This window comes from Myotis lucifugus, unplaced genomic scaffold (assembly GCF_000147115.1).
Source record: "Myotis lucifugus unplaced genomic scaffold, Myoluc2.0 scaffold_96, whole genome shotgun sequence".
In the NCBI taxonomy this organism is placed as follows: Eukaryota; Metazoa; Chordata; class Mammalia; order Chiroptera; family Vespertilionidae; genus Myotis; species Myotis lucifugus.
The window spans coordinates 1,163,967-1,184,920 of record NW_005871144.1 but is presented as its reverse complement, the minus strand read 5'-3'; the positions used below and the strand labels follow the sequence as shown (position 1 = coordinate 1,184,920).

Here is a 20,954-nt window from a genome sequence, read left to right as displayed (position 1 = left end):
TTTAGAATCTACTTTTATTAGTCAATAGGTGACTTTGGGCAAGTTGCTTCATTTCCCTAAACTTCAACACCTCATCTCCCAGTGGGGACCATAATACCCATACCTCATGGTTCTTATAACATACTAGAGGCCTGGTGCACGAAATTTGTGCACTGGGTGGGGGGGGGGGTGTCCCTCAGCCCAGCCTGCACCCTCTCCAATCTGCAACCCCTCAGGGGATGTCCGACTGCCGGTTTAGGCCTGATCCCATAGGGACATCTCTCTCACAATCCGGGACTGCTGACTCCCAACCACTCGCCTGCCTGCCTGCCTGATTGCCCCTAACCACTTCTGCCTGCCAGCCTGATCACCCCCTAACCACTCCCCTGCCAGCCTGATCAACGCCTAACTGATCCCCTGCTGGCCTGATCGCCCCAACTGCCCTCCCCTGCTGGCACGGTTGCCCCCAACTGCCCTCCCCTGCAGGCCCGGTCACCCCCAACTGCCCTCACCTGCAGGCCTGGTTGCCCCCAACTGCCCTCCCCTGCTGGCCATATTGTGGTGGCCATCTTTTGACCACATGGGGGTGGCCATCTTTGACCAATTGGGGCCGGCCATCTTGTGCAAGGGCATGACAGTCAATTTGCATATTTCCTCTTTATTATATAGGATGAAAATACCAGACATACAGTAGATGCTTAATACATGTTGTATGCCTACACCCCAGAGTGTGCCTTCCAGGGCTCTTACTATTTCCTTATTCTCACTATAGGGTATTACTATCCAGAAGTAAAGCACTTGGAAAGAAGTAAAACTTACTGGCATTCTGTTCTTTCTGTATCATAGGAGAAGCTTCTATAAGGGATTATGGAAAATATTTGCCTTAAAGGCCTTTAATCACATATTCAGAGATGTATTATCATACATTTTTTTATTTAAGGGATATAATTTATGTCCATCTTCAACTGCACCTTTGGTATAAATATTTTCTATGAAATTCTAAATCAGAAGCTTACATAATAGTTTTAAATAATTATTGGTTCATAGAAATTTTGTCTTTACATTAGAGAATTTAAAGACCATATAAGAATAATAAAATTCTAAAATTTTCTTATTGTGCACTATAGTGAAACCAGAATTAGATTGAACCAGTACCTTCAGATTAGAAAACAATGTTTTCAGTATACCCTGCCATGTATGGATTTAATTGAAGTATCTGTGACTGTCATACTAGAGGAAGTGCCCTTATAAATCCAGATTACCAACTGAGGTCTATTTCTTTTTAATATTTATGTCATTCAAGTGTTCCTTTAGCAAGAATATCGTATAAATTGACATTTAATCTCTGTGTTTTGTGCTTGTATAATTTTAGCAACTTAGGTTTGTGAGGGTTTTAAATAACTTTAAAATGTCAGTCTAAATAGTTGCACTGGCCATAAATTCTTGCCTCATGAAAATATTTTCCCAGTCTTTCAGGTGAGACATAAAAAGAAGCAAAGCTTTATTTTTGTCTGTAAAATAACACCCAATTTCTTTTTATAAATATAGAGATAAAGTTCTGGTCCATGTCCAATTCTTGTTCATGTCTGTTGATGGTAATTTGTCCCTGCAGTTTAAATTTGGCTTATTATTCTTTTGCTGCCTTAATTTGCTATGTGGGTATTTCTGTTTTTCATACCTACTTTCGTATCCAATTCTTTTTTTTTTAAAATATATTTTATTGATTTTTTACAGAGAGGAAGGGAGAGGGATAGAGAGTTAGAAACATTGATGAAAGAGAAACATCAATTAGCTGCCTCCTGCACACCCCCTACTGGGGATGTGCCGGCAACCAAGGTACATGCCCTTGACTGGAATCGAACCTGGGACCCTTCAGTCCGCAGGCTGACGCTCTATCCACTGAGCCAAACCAATCAGGGCTGTATCCAATTCTTATCGTAATTCAGGTTTCTCTATATCTCTTAAATTTTGCAGTTCATGTAAGCATAAAAAAAAGTAATTGCAATGTCTTGAAGGAGCAACCTAAATAAGTTAATAGTTTGAGAACGTTATGGCCATGTAATTTTACCAGTGGTTTTTTAAAAATAGCTACTATAAAATAAGACATCTTCCATAGCAAGTTGTAATCAGTAACACAAATTGAGCCCACAAACTAGATTTTTTAAAAATTGTCAGGTTATTACCTATACCTCTCATTTATGCCTTTTATTTTTCAGGTATTCAAAAAATACAGTTATGGCTTATTTAAAAATACTTAGTTTTTTTATATAAACACTAGAAGCCCATTGCCCAAAGATTCGCGCAATAGGCCTTCCTTCCCCTGGCTGCTGGCACCGGTTTTCCTCCGGCACCCGGGACCAGGGCCTTTGGTCCGGCCGCAGCGGAGAAGCCAAGCCTCTTCAGTCTTCAGTCTTCAATCTTCGCTCCATGCCTGCGTATGCAAATTAACCGCCATCTTTGTTGGGTTAATTTGCATACTCATCCTGATTGGCTGGTGGGTGTAGTGGAGTGACACCAATTTGCATGTTTCTCTTTTATTAGTGTAGGTATATATTATTCATTGAGATATCAATTCCTCGAAATCTGAAGACTTTTGAGGGATTTATATGTAGCTCTTTAGAGCTTTTCTTGAAGCTTTAAAGAACCACTAGTTTTGAAACTTGACCTAAAAATATTAGCCTTGTTTTTTTAGTTTTATAGCTGTAGGAAATCTGAAGTAGGAAAAAAATGGCTGCACATGAGATGAAAAGAAATAAGTAACAAAGAATTCTCTTGGGAAAGATATAAACTTAAGGAATACTATAATTCATAGTAGGTCCAAATAGGATTTTTTGTCTTAATATGACAGATGTTCAGTGGCTTTTTTAGTATACAAAATCTATCCCTGTATTTTGTAAACCTAATTATTACTTGTATCTTATTTAATATCTTATAACTGATACTGAGTCTCACATGTCACAAACACTTGTATTTATTTCTCTTAAAATGTTAAAGTAAAACTATTAATATAAAATTAGGTTGACTATGAAACCCTCCTCTGCTAGCATTTTGAAAAAATGTTTTATAAATGTTTTACAGTACAAATTACAGTATAACTATGGTCAAATCATTGTACTCTTTTTAAATCACAAGACTTGCTTTCAGTAAAAGAGGTTAAAAAGACTCAGCAATAATGTCATAATATCTGTAGTTGTTGTACCAAGGGTAACAGCAATCTAAAAATAAGAGATATATTTCATCACTGGTTCTCTTTGGTGTGTATTCTTACTCTTCTTATGTATAAAAGGTAAATAAGCCTAAGCACTAGTATTATTTCTGAGTGCCAACAGCTTATGTCATCATTTTATTCAATGAGTATTGATTATGTGGTTATTATATAGTCAGTAATTTTCTGAATCCTGAGGACTGTAATACAAAAGTACACATGATCTCTGCCCTTAGGAGATTTTTATGCTTTTGCAAAATCACAAACTTGGAAAGTATAAAGCATTTGTGACTCAAGATGAAGTTTACTAGTATGTAGGACAGGCTATGAATACAGCCAAAATTCAAGGAGAAAAATGTCTTTGTGATAGGGTTTAGTCACTGAATATGTTTTATATAAGAACTGTGATTTTTTTAATCTAGAGAGGGAATTGTTGGGTGCTACAAATCTCATATATTCCCATCTTTATGTCAAGACACTTCAAGTATATTATTTCATTTGATTTTTCACAACCTGGTGAGATAGGTAATACTGTCTTCATTTTACTATTGAGTCTTAGAAGTTAAAGAGCTTACCCAAAGCCACAGTGCTCTAAATGGCAGACCAGAGACTCAGACTCTGGGTTGTATTGTCTCCAAGGCCTGACTTTAACTATTGCTATTTGTCACCCACACTTGATAAATGACGAGCCTACAGCTCAGAGAGGGTAAGTTACTTGTTTCAGTTTACACAGCTATAAATAGCAAAACTGAGATTTAAACCAGGTCTCCCAAGTATTAGACTAAATCAGTGAGAATTTTTAAAACATATAGTACCTGACTATTTAGTCAAGGGCACTGGCCTCTTTTTCCTTAGATTGTCAAATTAAAAAAATAACAACCAACACAACAACTATCAGGTGTGAATAAATCAAAATTATACCTTTTTTTCAGGTTGGAAAAAAATATATTTTTTGGTGTGCCACAGAATTTTAGTAATTAGCTTATGTGTGCCATGAGATGAAAAGGGTTGAAAATCGCTGGACTAAATCATGTGAATTTGCTGACATTTGACAGTTTTTGACCTATAAAAGTGGCAGTTATATATATTTCCATTTCATATGTGCTGTTTGCACTATACCATATAATCCTTGAATGAATATAAGGGCAAGCTTAAAAGCAGGAAGGGAAACAGGATATAAGGAATTGTCAGAGGAGGCATGATCTGGATAAGTAAGATAAACTGCCTATGGAAGTTGAGGAAGATCAGGGTGAGAATTTCAGAACTGACCCAATAATAACCAGTAGACATTTTCTGTTCTGAACACTTCTAGGCACTCCTCTCTTGTTACACAGGTTCTGGCTTTGTGTACAGAGAGCCAGGGATGTAGCAAAATGAGCAAATCTGTTGAAGGGAACATGAGCTGGGCCTTACATGATGGAGAAGAATTAGCAAGGAGAAAACAGAATGAGCATTGTAGTGCACAGGGCTCCTTTATAAGTGATATGAATGAACTAAGGTTTTGGAACTACCAGTCTGATACCGAGTTTTTAAATTGTTAATGGTATAGAAAAGCTTTTGGGAATTTCTGAAGCAATTTCAATAGGTACCCAGAAGAAACTAACATTCCAACACTTTTTCTTTTCTTCCAAATTATTTTATGATTTAATCTCTTAAATTATTATGTGTGCCTTTCATTATTTAGTATCCTCAGTCCACTGTGGGTTTTCAATGTTTAAACTCATAGAATTTTAGCACTGGAGGGAACACTGAAAGTCATCACATTCTTAACTCAGCCCCACCCCTTCTTCAGATAAGGAAAGCAAGACTTCTTGAGGTAAACTAAATCAGACATTACACCATAATTAGAACTCATATCTCATAATTTCTCCTGAAGGGTACTTTACACTACTGTGCAGCCTCTCATTTTTATTTGATGCAGTCTTTGAGTGTTCCTGTGTTTACATACTGAAACTGGACAGAAAATCCTTTATGAATTTATTTTTTATGTTTGACGTTATATAACTCCATATCCTATTGGGTATTTAATAACACCTCAAGAAAAAAAATTCTTATGAAATCCATTTTAGTTTATATGTCCTTGAGAGTTTTAAATATATGATATATAAATACATAGACAAGAACACATGTAATATGTAAGCAATGAAACCTAATGATAAAATGAACACTTATGAGCCCACCACCCAACATAAGAAAGGGAACATGATCAATGCCCCTGAGTCTCCTTGTATTCTTTACCTGTGACCTACGTGTCATCCTCTCGCCAACCCACAATGCCATTTTCTATTGTATATTCTGTTTCTGGACTTTTTATTAGTAGCTTTTGTCTGGCTAAGAAATTCTCAATGACATTTAAGTTCGTTAAATGTATTTTTATAAATGGATGTTAAATTTTCTGAAATACTTTTTATGTGTCTATTGAGGTTTTTCTTTAATTTTTTAATATAGTGAATTGCATGAATAGAATTCCTAATGTCAAGTGACCTGTTCATTTGTAGAATAACCTCAACTTTTATATATTTCTGTTGCTGAATGAGTCAGGAACTGTTTCTCATTCTTTCAAGAATAATTTCTTTAAGATGAAAAATGTCTTCTTGGATATTTGGTAGAACTCACCAGTAAAACCTTGCTATTTTCTATAAAGTATAGAATTTTTCATAATTTATGGATTGAGGGGTTTTTTTGTATTTTTCTATAATGTATAGAAATTTTGGTAATTTATATGTTTTTTGGAATTAGTATTTCACTTTGGTTTGTTTTGTTTTTGTTTTTTATTTACTAACCACAAAATTTTTATAGTATTCTCTTATTCTTATTTTGTTTCTTTTGGGAAGCTTATAGCTTGGCTCTTTTTTTTTAACTATGTAAGTTAAATCCTTAGCTTGTAAATTATCACTGCTTCTGACTTTTTCACATAAATATTTGAAATTAAATATTTTTCTCTAAGTGCTTCTTTAGTTGCATGCCACAGTTTTAGTGTGATTTGAGTTAAAATTCAGTTCAAATACTTTTTAATTTTCATTTTGTTTTTTTTGACCAGTGAGTTATTTAGAAGTGTTTTTAAATGTTTAAACATGCGTTTCTTTAAAGATTATTTGTGAATCAATACAAAAAGATATGGCTTATATGATACTAAATTTTTAAACTTTTTTGAGAACTATTTCATTGCCTACTGTATGACCAGATTTCATAAATGTTCCCTGGGTGCTTTAAAAAATTCATGTTCTCATTTCTCAGGCATAGGGTTCATGGAGTTCAGGTTGTACTGTGTACATGTTTTGTTCCTTGGTCTGATTTTATGTATCATTTACAGAGGGGGGTTTTGTTGTTAATCCTCGCCCGAGGATATTTCTCCATTGATTTTTTACTTTTTTTGGAGAGAATGGAAGGGATGGGGAGAGACAGAAAGAGAAACATGATATGAGAGAGACACATTGGTTGCCTCCCTCACACGCTTCGACCAGAGCTAGAGATCGAGCCTGCAATCGAGATATGTGCCCTTGAGCAGAATTGAACCCAGGACCCTTCAGTCCGCAGGCTGACTCTCTATCCACTTAATGAAACCAGCTAAGGCTACAGAGGATTAGTAAATATTGTATCTCATTATGATTGATCATGAATGTTTCTCAAAGTTTTATTGTTTTATCTCTTTGGAAGCTATGTATAGGTACAACCTATATTGTAATAGGCACAGCATGTAAATTTTGAACTGTTATATTCTGAATCTCTTTCCCTAATAATTTTTTAAAAATATATTTTTATTTATTTCAGATAGGAAGGGAAAGAGATATAGAAACATCAATGATGAGAGGGAATCATTGATTGGCTGCCTCCTGCATGCCCCCTATTGGGGATCGTGCCTGCAACCAAGCATATGCCCTTGACCAGAATCGAACCTGAGACCCTTCAGTCTGCAGGCTGACGCTCTGTCCACTGAGCCAAACTAGCTAGGGCCCTAGTAATTTTTTATGCTCTAAAATATATTCTCTGTGATATTGATATCTATAATAATAAAAGCATAATATGCTAATTAGACCGGACAGCTGAACGACCTTTCCGATGTCATTCTAGACCAGCCGTGGGCAAACTACGGCCCGCGGGCCAGATCCGGCCCGTTTGAAATGAATAAAACTAAAAAAAAAAAAGACTGTACCCTTTTATGTAATGATGTTTACTTTGAATTTATATTAGTTCACACAAACACTCCATCCATGCTTTTGTTCCGGCCCTCCGGTCCAGTTTAAGAACTCATTGTGGCCCTCGAGTCAAAAAGTTTGCCCACCCCTGTTCTAGACGAAGCCACCATGGCGGGGGCCAAGGCAGAGGCAGTTGGGGTGATCAGGCAGGCAGATGAGAGGTTAGGAGCAATCAGGCAGGCAGGTGAGCAGTTAGGGGCGATCAGGCAGGCAGGCAAGTCAGGCGAGCAGGCGAGTGGTTAGGGGTGACCAGGCAGGCAGGCAAAGGCGGTTAGGGGCAATCAGGCAGGCAGGCGAACAGTTAGGGGAGATCAGGCAGGCAGACAGAGGGGTGATCAGGTAGGCAGGCGAGCAGGCCTAAACCGGCAGTTGGACATCCCCTAAGGGGTCCCAGATTGTGAGAGGGTACAGGCCTGGCTGAGCGACACCCCCACCCCCCCCCCCACATTCTGTGCACAGATTTTGTGCACCGGGCCTCTAGTAGCTATATAACCTTATTTGGGGTAGTTTTTGCCTAGTTATCTTGTTTTATTCTTTAACCTTTTGTTTTCTCTATCTCTGTGAATTAGATATGTCTGTTTACACAGCATTTAATCTAGCCTGATAATCTGATTTTTTAAATATCTAACTGGAGAATATAATTCATTTATATTTATTACTAGAGGCCCGGTGCTCGAAATTCGTGCAGCGGTAGGTCCCTAAGCCTGGCCGGCAATCAAGGCTGATCTGTGGGGTGACCAGCGGGGCGATCAGGAGGCCCCCGCTGGCACCCGCCTTGGCTGGTGGCCTGGAACTGCCCGCTGGCCAGCCCCGCCCCCGCCTACCGGTCATTCACAGGTCGTTCTGCCATTCAGTCGATTGGCATATTAGGGTTTTATATAGGTAGATGATTACTGTTCTCTCATTTTGTGCTTTATTTTTTTTACCTCCTTTTTTGCCGTCTTTTGAATTCAATAAATATATTTCTTATTCCATTCTTTCTCTCTGATTGGAGAGTTAGGTATATTATTACTTTTAGTAATTACCTGTGAAATTTTAACATTCATGCCCAACCTAAAGTTAATATCTTCACCCTCATCCTGAACAATATAAGTATTTTTAAATTTATGTTCCTCTTGCTGATGCTATTATTATTATTCAGATTTTAGTACCATATTATTTATTTATTTTGTATTTCTATAAATTAATCATTGTTTTCATTGTTTAATATTTTTGGTGTATGGATTCATACTTGTGTTTACCAATAATCCTCATTTCAATTTGGCCCTTCCATTAGGGAAACATTTTTCTTCTCCCTGAAGAACTTATGGAAAGAGTCTTATGGAAAGTTATAGAAAACTTATGGTAAGAGTCTATGAATGCTAGACTCTGTTTTTATTCATCTGAGAATGTTATTCTGACCTTATTCTTCAGATTTTTGTTGGCTAAACAATTATGGTTCTCAGTTATTTTATTTTAGAAGTTTGAAGATAATTCTAATTTCTTCTGGTTGCTATTAAGAATCTAACTGGTATTTTTTTATAGGTAATCTATCTTTTCTCTATGCTGCTTTTTACTCTTTTCTATTTGTCTTTGTTTTCTAGAACTTGATTATAATTTGCCCCATGTTTAACTCGGTATTGTAAATTTTCTTTTATTTTTTTCTCGGGATTTGTTATGGTTGGCATTTGTTATATCTTCATCAATTCTGGAAACTTTTTGCAGATTCACAGTGAATACATTTTCTCCCCTACACCCAGAGCCACAAATTTGCTTATCTTCTTTCGTAGGATAGATTTATTTTTCCTAGTTCCTTCTTTCCCTGAGTGTGAAGCCTTTCTTGGCTTTTGGCTTTAAGCATGAAGGTTCTCCAGCTTTACTCCCACCCTACAAAGGCCCAAGATTTTACACCTGGTCCTCTGGGTGCAGCAGGCAGTCAAAACAAACACTTTAGACCATTAGTGATCAAGTGTTCAGGATGTGTGTGTATATATATTGTGTGTGTAGAGGATTTGAGGTGTTTTTGGGTTTTTTTGCAAGAGTGTTTTGGGACCTCTACTGATAAAAATGCAATTCTGTCCTTTGCCTTATAATGGAAATTTTTTTCTTGTCATTTAAAAAATAAATAAATCTCCTGTAACTTTTTCCTATAGGTGAGCAGTAGGTCATCCAGTCCTAGCATCAGAATGATCACTACTACCTCAGGACCAACCTCAGAAAAGTCAGCTCGAAGTCATCCATGGACCCCTGATGATTCCACAGGTGACCAGTTTATTTTCTCATTTTAATTATGAAGTGGAATTTACCATGTTTATTTTCATTTAGTTGTGTCATTACTGTAATTGTAATTACACAACAGAATGAAGGCAGGCATTATACAGTAGTTTAGATTTTCATATTAATAAAAAAATATTTAGTAATAAACTTAAAAATGTCTTTTTGAGTACTGAGACGGAGACCATTAGCCCTCGCATTTTTTTTCACCCAGATACTAAACATGTATTTTGAAGATGGTTTGTTTGGGGGTTTCCCAAATAGGAGATATCGTATTCTTGATACTTTAGTCTGTTATTGTCCTATTATGATCCATGCTACTGGGTGGTAGTAGTAAAGTCATTATCTTCTAAATCCCTAAATTCAGCAGAATGGTAAAAATAATCATCTTCATCTCAATCTTTTGTTTTAAAGATACCAGGTACCTTAGAAAAAATTTCTGATTGTGACCTTTTGAATCAATTTTAAATAATAGGGAAACTTCATTTTGGTTATATAGTCTGTTAAATGGGCCTTTAAAAGTCTGTTAAGAGTTATTAAAACTCCCTAACATGAATAACTTAACTGGTCAAAATATTAGTATTAAAATCTAGTGATAGAATAGTTTCATTATGGGCAAGCAGAAAATTATATGTCATAGTGGAATTAACTTTTCCTCTGCACTAGAAGAATACCTTGATAAATACTCAGCAGTATGCTCCTATAAAAATTATTTATATGTTATGATGTCAGAGAACAAACAACAATCTCTTAGACCTTGGAAAATTAAACCATTTGGGATTTTATATAAAATCAACTATGTTATTAATAGTGGCAATTAAATTGAAATTAAAAAGTCAGCTCTCTGAATTTACAAACTAAAATACTGCTTATAAGTATTTATAAATATTTGGCTTGGTTTAATCAAATTTATAATTTAAAAAATTAATTGGGTGGCCTTTCTCTGTGTCATGTAAGATAGAACTATGTTTAGCCAGGGGTGTACTCTCTAGTTTTAGTAAGTTTAAATTTAGCGGTAGCAAAAACTCTTCTAAGTTTCACCCCTAGCACAATCCAACCTAGGATTGCTCAAAACATTTACCACTACTCGGCACATGTGCAGAATTCATCATGACGTGCTTTTGCTCAGAGGCAGACAGGGAAATGCTTTTGACAGATTTGATCATTGACAGTCAGGTAATAGCTCTTTTTGGTTCCTAAATCCTCAGTGAGGGAGTACTCTCCCTGACATTATAGCATTTGCCTAAATCTGGGACTCCACGTGGCAGGCCTCCTGACTTCAGCCTGGACTAAAGTCAACATGAGGATAAAATCAAATTCTCGTAGGTCCATCTCACTTAACTGCTGTTTCTACTTCATGTGCTCTCCCACCCTTCCAACCCCCATCTCATTTTTTTTCTTTTCTGGAACCTAAAGTACCACAAAATATCAATAGCTGGAAATCGTATATAGGTCCAACTTGTTATATTAACTGATTTTTTTCTTTGCCTTGAAATTATTACAAATGTGTGGTTATCATTTTTAAATAATGTTGAATGCAATTTTAGAAGTTGAGGCTCTGCTTTAAATTTATAATTAATGAAGTTCCGCTTTGCACAATTTCTAAAAAAAGTGTTGCTAACCAAGCTAACATAATAAATTACAGGGAAGGGGTAGATAAACCGTTTTTCTTTGAAGGTTCACTGATTCAGGAAGAAATTAGAAGTGCATACATAAGTTAAAACAACCTAATTAATTCTTTTATTACTATTATTTAAATAGGAAAGCGTTCTATGTATTTTCCAGAGAAAAATAAAGAGCAGAACGATTTAATAATCATCGTACATAATGAGTGCTTGTGGGTTTCTGGGTTTCTATTTATAACATAGTAGAGATTAAAAAAAGAAAAAAAGATAAATGTATAGTGAGAGAGTTGCCTGGGCCTAGTAGAGGAAGCCACAGAACTTGGGAAAACTCACCGGTGAGTTTCTCCTGGGCTTAGAACTTGGCCAAGATAGAAGTATAAGACATGGCCCATTGTTATAATCTGATTAGAGTGTCATGATACAGGCATATAAAAGTAAAGTAGTCATGATATGTAATAAGCTACTAAATTTGTAGTGCCAGCTGAGAATTTTAATAGCTAAAATCAATTAGGTAAAACCTGGTGTCGTCTGCAACATTTTGTAAAATTGTGAGACTTATTCTTTAATCATAAAGCAGAAAGAAGACAGTACTACACATGAAGGGAACACCTTCTTAGAGAATATGAGATGGTTATAAGTATTGTGTTTGAGGAGCCAGAAGATATATTTTGGCCTAATTTAACCAAAGAAATGTGAGTCTCCACATTCTGGAAACAAGATTAAATTTGATTAGCAATTGAAACATTAAAGAACAAACTCTCATGGAATATCTCTTCGTTGTCTTATAATCAGTTATTACTATTAGACCCTAAGAACTAAAGTTCAGTTTGTGTATAAGTGAGAAAGTGAAATCTCACTTCTTGGTTTAGAGAAAAACTAATATCTAACAAAGGACCTTAAGTTCCCACCATTGAAGGGCTTTAATTGTTTGAATAAATATTTGGACTTTTTTCCACTCCCAAAATATTGTGAAACATTGACATATTATACTTAATTCTGAAACACAGATACAGGGTACTGATTAATAAGATACATCAAGTATCAAAGATTTAAGAATGAGTAATAGGAGTGGAAGTGTTAAATTGAAAAATTTTCAAGACAGTTGTTTCTATAAAGTCAAGAGGAAATCATTTATTATTTTTTTAATTTATTTTTTAATTCTCACCCAGGGATATGTTTACTGATTTTAATATATATTGATTTCAGAAAGGAAGGTAGATGGATAGAGAGATAGAATGAAAGAGAATCGTTAATCAGTTGCCTCCTGCACGTCCCCACTGGGGATCGAGCCCACAATCCAGGCATGTGCCCTTGACCGGAATCGAACCCAGGACCCTTCAGTCTGCAGGCCGATGCTCTATCCACTGAGCCAAACCAGCTAGAGCTTGTTTATTGATTTTAGAGAGAGAGACATCAATGCGAGAGTGCACAATAGATTTGAGTGCACAATAGATTTGTTGCCTCTCCTACTCATTCCGACCGGGGATCGAACCTGTGACCTTTCAGTATACAGGACAGCATTCCAACTACTCTGGCCAGGGCAAGGAGAAATCATTTTTAACCAATTTTAACTTAGTGGCAAGTAGTGTTCCATGGGAGCCTAGTTTGAAACAGCTGTTGGGAACAGGGAGAGGGTTGGTCAGAAAGATAACAAATTAACTATACTTCTCATTTAGCCATTTCAGAAAAACTTTTATATTACTGTATGATTTTAGGGTAAATAAGGCTCTCCTAGGCAATACTGTTATTCTACCTTTAATAAACATTACTGTTCAATCTGAAATACAAACTTGAGTGTTTTAAAACGCCCTCTCTTCCTTATTCTCCATTTAGTATCAATAACAAGAATAATAACCACTATGTGTTGAGTGCTTATCATATGCCAGTATTGCGTGGTATTTCTTATATGCATTATATCATTTGGTCTGTTAGCTTAGCTTTTGGAGTTATTTGCAAGCACATTCTCAATAGTTTAAAAAAAAAACAAAAAGCTACTAGAGTACCAGTCAACAATAAGTCAGGATGTTACTGAGCCATCAAACTCTTAAGTTTTTTCGTGCATTGGCTGCAGAGCCTTGCTGCTACCCTGACCTTGCCTTTATCCACACTACTCTTTCAGTCAGTTGCTTGTCAGAAAAAGGGCTGAAGAACAGCAAACTTGTTTAGTTCATTTGTTCTCTACTAACAGTGGGAAAGCAGCTACTTCTGAAATAGAAAGTCCATCTTACTTCACAGTTATCCTGCCTGCTTCTGGAATTGTATTTAAATATTAATGTCGGGAAGAGGCCATTCCATGCTTCTCAAGCAAGTAGTTAGGGCAGTTTACCTCTATTAAAATACAAACAAAAGCTATCTGTTCAAACAGTTTGATAAAATTTGACTGGTTGTTTGAATTAACCCATTTAACAGTTTGGGCATGACTTTGAGCCAGTTTTCTTATGTGTACTATACCCCCAATCAATAATCTCTCTCATTTTCCACAGTGATTCTCATTAGGGGGGTTGGGGACTCACTAGAATCTATATACATTGGAGGTGACCCACTGGAAGAGAATGTGTCTCTTGCTTTCCCCTTTTCCCTATTAAGGAACACTAATGTTGCCAGAGTTGACATAGCCTTATAGTAAACAGCATGATCAGGGAAAGAAGCAGATGTGGGTTTGATTAGGTAAAGTCTGTGAAGACTGAATTGCAAATATAAAGGGTACTGTATTCATGGTTCTGTATAACAACAAAAGTGTTAAAACAGCAATGTAAACTTAAGTTCTAAATTAACTCTGACAAAAGGACACAGATTTTCTTACTTTTAAAAGGTCAGCACTTTAGTATATCCCTGTTTTTTGTTTTTAATTAAACAAGGGCTTATGAGCTTTAATATTATTTAACTTATAGCCAACTTAAATTGTAAGTACGAGAGTATGGTTGCATTCTAATGATCTGGTAATTGGATATCCTCTGTTTAGTTTACCTTTAGAATTCAGAACTAGACTCTTCATTACCAATAATAACTTTTAAAAAAATATTTTTATTTCAGAGAGGAAGGGAGAGGGGAAGAGAGATAGAAACATCAATGATGAGAGAGAATCATTGATCGATTGTCTCCTGCACGTCCTTCACTGGGGATCAAGCCCGCAACCCGGGCATGTGCCCTGACCGGGAATCGAACTGTGACCTCCTGGTTCATAGGTCAACGCTCAACCACTGAGCCATGCCCACCGGGCCAGTAATAACTTTTATGTTATTTACTTTAGGGGGAAAAAAGCCCAATATTTCATGCATGCTTTCCTGCTTTTGTTTTAAAGAATTTATGACAGAAAATAAATAAAATCCATGCTTAAATTACAGATACCAATGGATCAGATAACTCTATCCCAATGGCCTATCTTACACTGGATCACCAACTACAGGTAAAGGAGTCCTGTACTTTCTCAGTCAGTGTTTACTTTGTCTTACAAAAAATTTAAAGAATTTATCTTTAAAGCTGACATTTGTGTTTCTGTCATTGTATATTCATTTATTTATGCTTTTAACCTCCTTCGTCTTGTTAAAATAAATGATTCAGTTAAGTTAATTAAATTTAAAATGGGCAAAATCATATGTTCTTATCCTAAGTGTCATGTTAAAATACTCTCATATCTTTAAGACTGCCAAGAATAGCAATTTTTTGTTCTTTAATTTTAGTGCAATAAAATATAAAATTCATATAAGCTCATTTCTATGTAATAAATTTTGTGATATATTGTCATGTTCATAGTGGCTAAATATCTAAATAATACACTTTAGTGTCTCCATTATACCAGATGTTTTTTGGTATAATGCCTTTTGGCAAACTGAAATATAAAGCCTTGAGTCTAAGAGTACGCTTCATGGTTCTTGGGAACAACTGTTAAAACAGCAAGTGTAAATTTAAGTTTGAGTTAACTCTGCAAAAGGACACAGATTTTCTAGGGCATGGTTGAACACTTATTTTTAAAAGGTCATTACTTGAGTGCTATAAAAATAATACATCACAGTAACTGTTTTAACTCTCATCTTAGCTAGATAATGAGATTTGATTTAATTATGTTTTAACATTTTTTAATTTATTTTCAGCCTCTAGCACCATGCCCAAACTCCAAAGAATCTATGGCAGTGTTTGAACAGCATTGTAAAATGGCACAAGAATATATGAAAGTTCAAACAGAAATTGCATTGTTATTACAGAGAAAGTAAGTTATCTCTTATGAATAAAAATTAAAACTCAGTATTTTGAGTTTGAAATATGTTAAGGTGCAATATTAAATAAAGACATGAAAACTTTATCATTTTTAGAATTAATCATTAAGCATATTTCTAGCTTGGAGATTTTGTATATGTTTATATTTAAGCACTCTGGCTATTTTTCATGCAAAACTCAACCCTTTTGACTATCATATTATAGTAGTACTAAGGAAAGTAAACTGGTGGTACATAAACATGTTTTATGCTCTCAGAGTTATAAAGTTAAGCTATTTAGATTTGTTTTCTTAGACATAGGTAAAATAATTTGATTTATTAATAGTTGTGGTTTGTCTTAGAAACATAAAGTACAATTTTTATAAAACTTTATTTGCATTTCTTGTTTTAAAAAAATCTTTACTTTGCATGAAATTCTATGCCTTTGAAGCTGATTTATGGTGGTAACTAAAATGAAATGTAGGAAAAAAATCATGGAAGCTATATATACACATGGTAACAGGATTCCCTCCATTAATTTTCATCAAACAAAAAATAATCTGGTTTTCTGAAGTAATCTGTGGAAAGTTTTCTGTTTGTACTTCCAAGAAAAATAAAAAAATAGTTTCATCACAATTTACTGATAATAGTGATTTAAGTGATTTCAACCTAATACAGTAAACCCTCAATTTTGCAGACCTCAATTTAACAGACAAAATTTCCTGTCCATATGTCATATGTGAAAATGAATGCCCCGTTAATTTTTAAATGCTTTTAACCAAGATTTGCTTATAATTGAATTAACAGGTTTTTGGTTGTTCGTTTTTTTTTTGGTGTTATTAATTCACTGTTATTTTTAACAAATTTTAGCGAGTAGGCCCTATGTTGGAAAAAAACACTAGTAATTTCACTAGCAAAAACTGTATTTCTTATTTCACATGTTTAATCTATACTTTTTCCATACTTTAATCATTTGAAAGAGAAGTTCTGTGCTGGAAAAACCAAATAGTAGATTGAGGGATGTGAAAGCTATGATAATTTTAGTCAATTTAAGTACTTACTTTAACTGAGAAATATTACTCAGAAATCATTTTTAGGATTTTTCATTAATTATTGAGGTATATTCAGTAGCCTTGCTTCAGGAGCTAATACTTAATATCCCCCAAATAAAAGGGACTTTTAAAAGTTTATTAGGCTACTGAGGATCTTTCCTGAAAATGCAGACATGCAATTTAAAAGTGGTACTTTATATTGTTCTCAGTTTTAAAATAGGTAAGAGATTTAAGTTGATAGCGTCTATTTTAAATAGTTTGCAAATGTTCTGCTGGCTACCACTTTGCACTGTAGTTATATAGAATTGTGACTTCAGAATATAAGTACATGAGTATAAAAGTGGAATGCGAACTATAAAATCTTTAAGTGTTATTTTCCTATAGTCAGATGAAACCTTTCCCAGCTTTTTCCTCTTCCTTCCTTCACAAAAAGGCTATCAAATGAAATGTTCTGAGACTTTTATTATTCCATATTATCTGTTTTCACTAATTATCTAAGTACATTACTTATTAAAAGAATTATGATATTTGTATGTTTATACCAGAAGAGTGATTGATAGTTTCCATTCCAGCCCATAAATCTATTTGAGTGGTATACCTAAGATGTATAATGATAGACCCAGAATAAAAGTTATAATTCATTAAGCTTCCATCATTAGCTATAAGATAGGAATTTTTCCATGTAGAATATCTTATTATTGGTATTTGTTTTTAGGCAAGAACTAGTTGCAGAACTGGACCAGGATGAAAAGGACCAGCAAAATACATCTCGTCTGGTACAGGAACATAAAAAGCTTTTAGATGAAAACAAAAGCCTTTCTACTTATTACCAGCAATGCAAAAAACAACTAGAGGTCATCAGAAGTCAGCAGCAAAAACGACAAGGCACTTCATGATTCTCTAGGACTGTTAAATTTTAAAATATGCAAAGAAAGACTTCTTTTTTTTAAAGAAACAAAAACCTTTATAATGACAATCATGAGTGTTAGCTTTTTGGCATGTTCTGAATGCCAACTGCCTATATTTGCTGCATTTGTTTCATCGTTTATTTTCCTTTTCTCCTGGTGGACATCCAGTTCAACTGTCTCCTTGCGTAACTTGGGGGCATCCATGACTTGAATAAGCAGCAGTTCTCAATCAACTTCCAAACAGATGCGTGAGCCGTGGCTGTATATGCATGCTCTTTGTGTGAAGGCTAGCCTAACAAAACCAGGTGGTATCAAACTAGCTATGTGCAAAACACCTTTTTTTTTTTTTTGAGGTGGAACCTCAAGAATGATGCTGTTCTTGTATCTCATCTCAAAAAAAAATGAATAAATTTTTTTCCCCAAAGGATGCTATATACGAAGTTAAAGACAGGGTATGGTAAATCTAGAATAATTGGTGGTGCATTTTAGAAATGCAATACGTTGAGGGATAGTCAAAGTGAAGGCTTTGATGCCAACATCCTTGGATCAGTACTGAACTTAGTTTCATCCATAAAATATTTAAAGGTAAGTGGTGGCTACTGTATTTAATAAAAGCATATTTCATTAGATGAAAATTTGACTAGGACACATTAAACAAAGTGGAACCCTTTATAAGGTATAAAGATTTTTAATTCTGTGGCATGTATGCGTGTTGAAATTGTAAAGCTTTTATGACTAATGTTAATATCTCTCCAATGAGATTAAAAGGTAAATGAACACTATCCAACTTAAATGATAATTCCTCCCTGTAATAATTATTGGATTGTTTTACTATATATTTGAAAAACTGAAGAGAAATATGGAAAATGGAAATAATTGCTCCAGTGAAAAGGCTTGGACTTAGATACTTTTACAATATGATATGCATTAAAAACTAGAAAATCAGGAAATATTAGTAAGAAATTAAAGAAGTAATTATAAATTTATCAAGTATCTTATTTATCGATATTAGAATAATTGGTTTTCCTTGCAAGCCCACCCTAGAATGTCTGTTGCCTTTCAACACTTTTAAGGAAATTCCAACACTTAAAAAGAGAGAAAATTTATATTGTTAACAGTAACTTTGCTACCAATTTTGAAAATAAAAGTAATAATAAAACTTCATTGAAATAATAGGCTATATAAGATCTATTTTTTCAGTTGGTATTAAAATAAGTCATATTTTGATACCAGTGCAAGGTGTCTTTTAAATAAGGATGTCATCAACCTCATTTTTATAGCATTAATGTTTTTTAAGAAAAAATTTAAAATGAAAGTATAATTGATGTGATTATTAGAATTATATCATGATTGTACTGTAGTTTTGCTCTATTTCAGATTAGCAGGTTGATCTAAGTTACCAAAACTATTCTTAAAAATGCTAAAGCAGGTAACTTTTTCTTTCATTATTTTTTCCTCCTTCCACTGAGTTTTATAATGTAATCTTTGTGTATACAAGCAATAAAGGCAAAGGACAGTTTGTACTAAACTGTGTCATTTTTTAGCTCTTCAAAATCTGTTAGTAAGTTTCTGATAAATAAATGTCTACCATCACTTCATTTAAACAAAAGAAGGTTATTATTTTCAAATAATTTGATTACCTAGCTGGAAGTAATATTGGGCTTCAACATATTAATAGTAAAATAAAATTGGCACAGAAAATAACTGTAGACTAAGGAAAAGCATAACTCAACCATAGCATTGCTGTTTAATATATATATTTGTCACTCCTCCAAAAGGGACCTAATCAGTGTTTAAGGATGTTTTTGATTATCAGAGAAGAGCATGAGCTATGCAAGTAGGGATACTAAGGCTTGACTTTTCCATTAGGATTTAGCATTATAGATTTTTTATTTCTTAGTTATTAATGTGTATTTGCTCTACATCACATATTTAAAGGAGAAAGTTTTTGTTAGTATTGTTACATGTAGTCACTTCATAAAAAATATCTGAATAGATAAATGGAAGTAAATAATAGTTTTAAGTATGATGCCAAATACAGAAAAGGCTTTTTGCACACTTGCCTGTTCATTAACATTAAGCTCCTGGGATTTTCAGTACTGTAATCTTCCTGGACCCTGGGTGCAGTTCAGCCTTACTCAGTTTTTAAGTAGTTGTTTTGCCAAGCTCATACTTTGTAAATCCTGATTATCTTCAATAATCAGAGAAAAGGATTTCAGTGATCATTAAAATCCACAGCCAGTTTCATCAGTGTCCTTAGCCATCAAACCTTCAAAGAGATGTTAACAATGAGCCAATTTTTTTATTCTGGTTTTAGTATTAATTTTAATCCCTGGGGCTTTTTGTTTTTGTTTGTTTGTTTTTTGTTTAGTTTTGTTTTTTGGGGGGAAATAACAGACAAGTGGCTAAAAGCTCCCAATATAAGAAATTCATGAACAGTCTCTGAACAAGCCAGAATTATCTTTTGTTCTTACCTCCAGGAAAAGAAAGCAAAGCTTTAATCTAAAGGGAAGTACTCCTCAACCATAAAAACACTTAGTTCAGAATATTTACCTTAAACTTCAACAACATAAAAAAAGAAATGAAAACCATAAAAAAGAACCAGACAGAAATGAAGGATACAATAGCTAAAATGAAGAATAATTTACAGGGTTTCAACAGTAGAGTAGATGAAGCAGAGAATCAAGTCAGCAATTTGGAATATAAAGAAGCAGAAAACACCCAATCAAAACAGCAAAGAAAAAAAAGAAAAGTAAGGATAATGTAAGGAGTTTTTGGGACACCTTCAAGGGTAAAACATTCGTATCATTGGAGGTGCCAGAAGGAGAAAAGAGAGAGCAAGAAATTGAAAACCTGTTTGAAAAAATGACAGAAAACTTCCCTAACCTGGTAAAGGGAATAACTATAAAAGTCCAGGAAGCACAGAGAGTCCTAAACAAGATGAACCCAAAAAAGCCCATTCGCATGACACATCTATAATTAAAATACCAAGGCTTAAAGACAAAGAGAAAATCTTAAAAGCAATAAGAGAAAAGCAGTCAGTTACCTACAAGGGAGCTCCCATAAGATTGTCAGCTGATTTCTCAACAGAAACTTTGCAGGCCAGAACAGATTGGAATGAAATATTCAAAGTGATGAAAAGCAAGGGCCTATAACCAAGATTATTCTACCCAGCAAAGCAATCATTTAGAATCAAAGGATAAAGATCTTCCCAGACAAGAAAAAGCTAAAGTTCATTACCACCAGCCAGTTTTATAAAAAAAGGGCCTTCTTTAAGAGAAGACAAAAATGATCAAAAATATGAACAATAAATGGCCATAATAAAGAACAAAATCTTGGCCTGGCCAGTGGCTTGGTTGGTTGGAGCATCATCCCGGTGCAGATTCGATCCTGGGTTGGAGCACATAAGGGAGGCAACTGATCAATGTTTCTCTCTCACATTGATGTTCCCCTCTCTCTCTCTCTCTCTCTCTTTCTCTCTCTCTTTCTCTCTTCTCTCTCTTCTCTCTCTCTCTTGTCAGCAAAAACATCCTCAAATGATAA

The 20,954-nt window shown here is 34.7% G+C and overlaps 1 protein-coding gene across 8 annotated transcripts in view; it reads left to right on the top strand.

Moving 5' to 3' along the window:
- Window positions 1–18,939, top strand: part of MAP3K7 (mitogen-activated protein kinase kinase kinase 7) — a 63,206-nt gene extending 44,267 nt beyond the window's left edge. For 5 of the 8 annotated variants that reach the window (XM_014458429.2, XM_014458428.2, XM_014458430.2 and 2 more), the window contains 4 exons: window positions 9,513–9,621; window positions 14,603–14,664; window positions 15,350–15,465; window positions 17,219–18,939. In XM_014458429.2, the coding sequence (XP_014313915.1) occupies window positions 9,513–9,621; window positions 14,603–14,664; window positions 15,350–15,465; window positions 17,219–17,399 (468 nt within the window). In that variant the 3' untranslated portion in view covers window positions 17,400–18,939. Of the gene's footprint in view, window positions 1–8,705; window positions 8,725–9,512; window positions 9,622–14,602; window positions 14,665–15,349; window positions 15,466–17,218 lie in introns of those variants that run through there. The other 3 variants (XM_023756516.1, XM_006091808.3, XM_006091807.3) reach the window with 3 other exon arrangements.
- The last annotated feature ends 2,015 nt before the right edge of the window (window positions 18,940–20,954 follow it).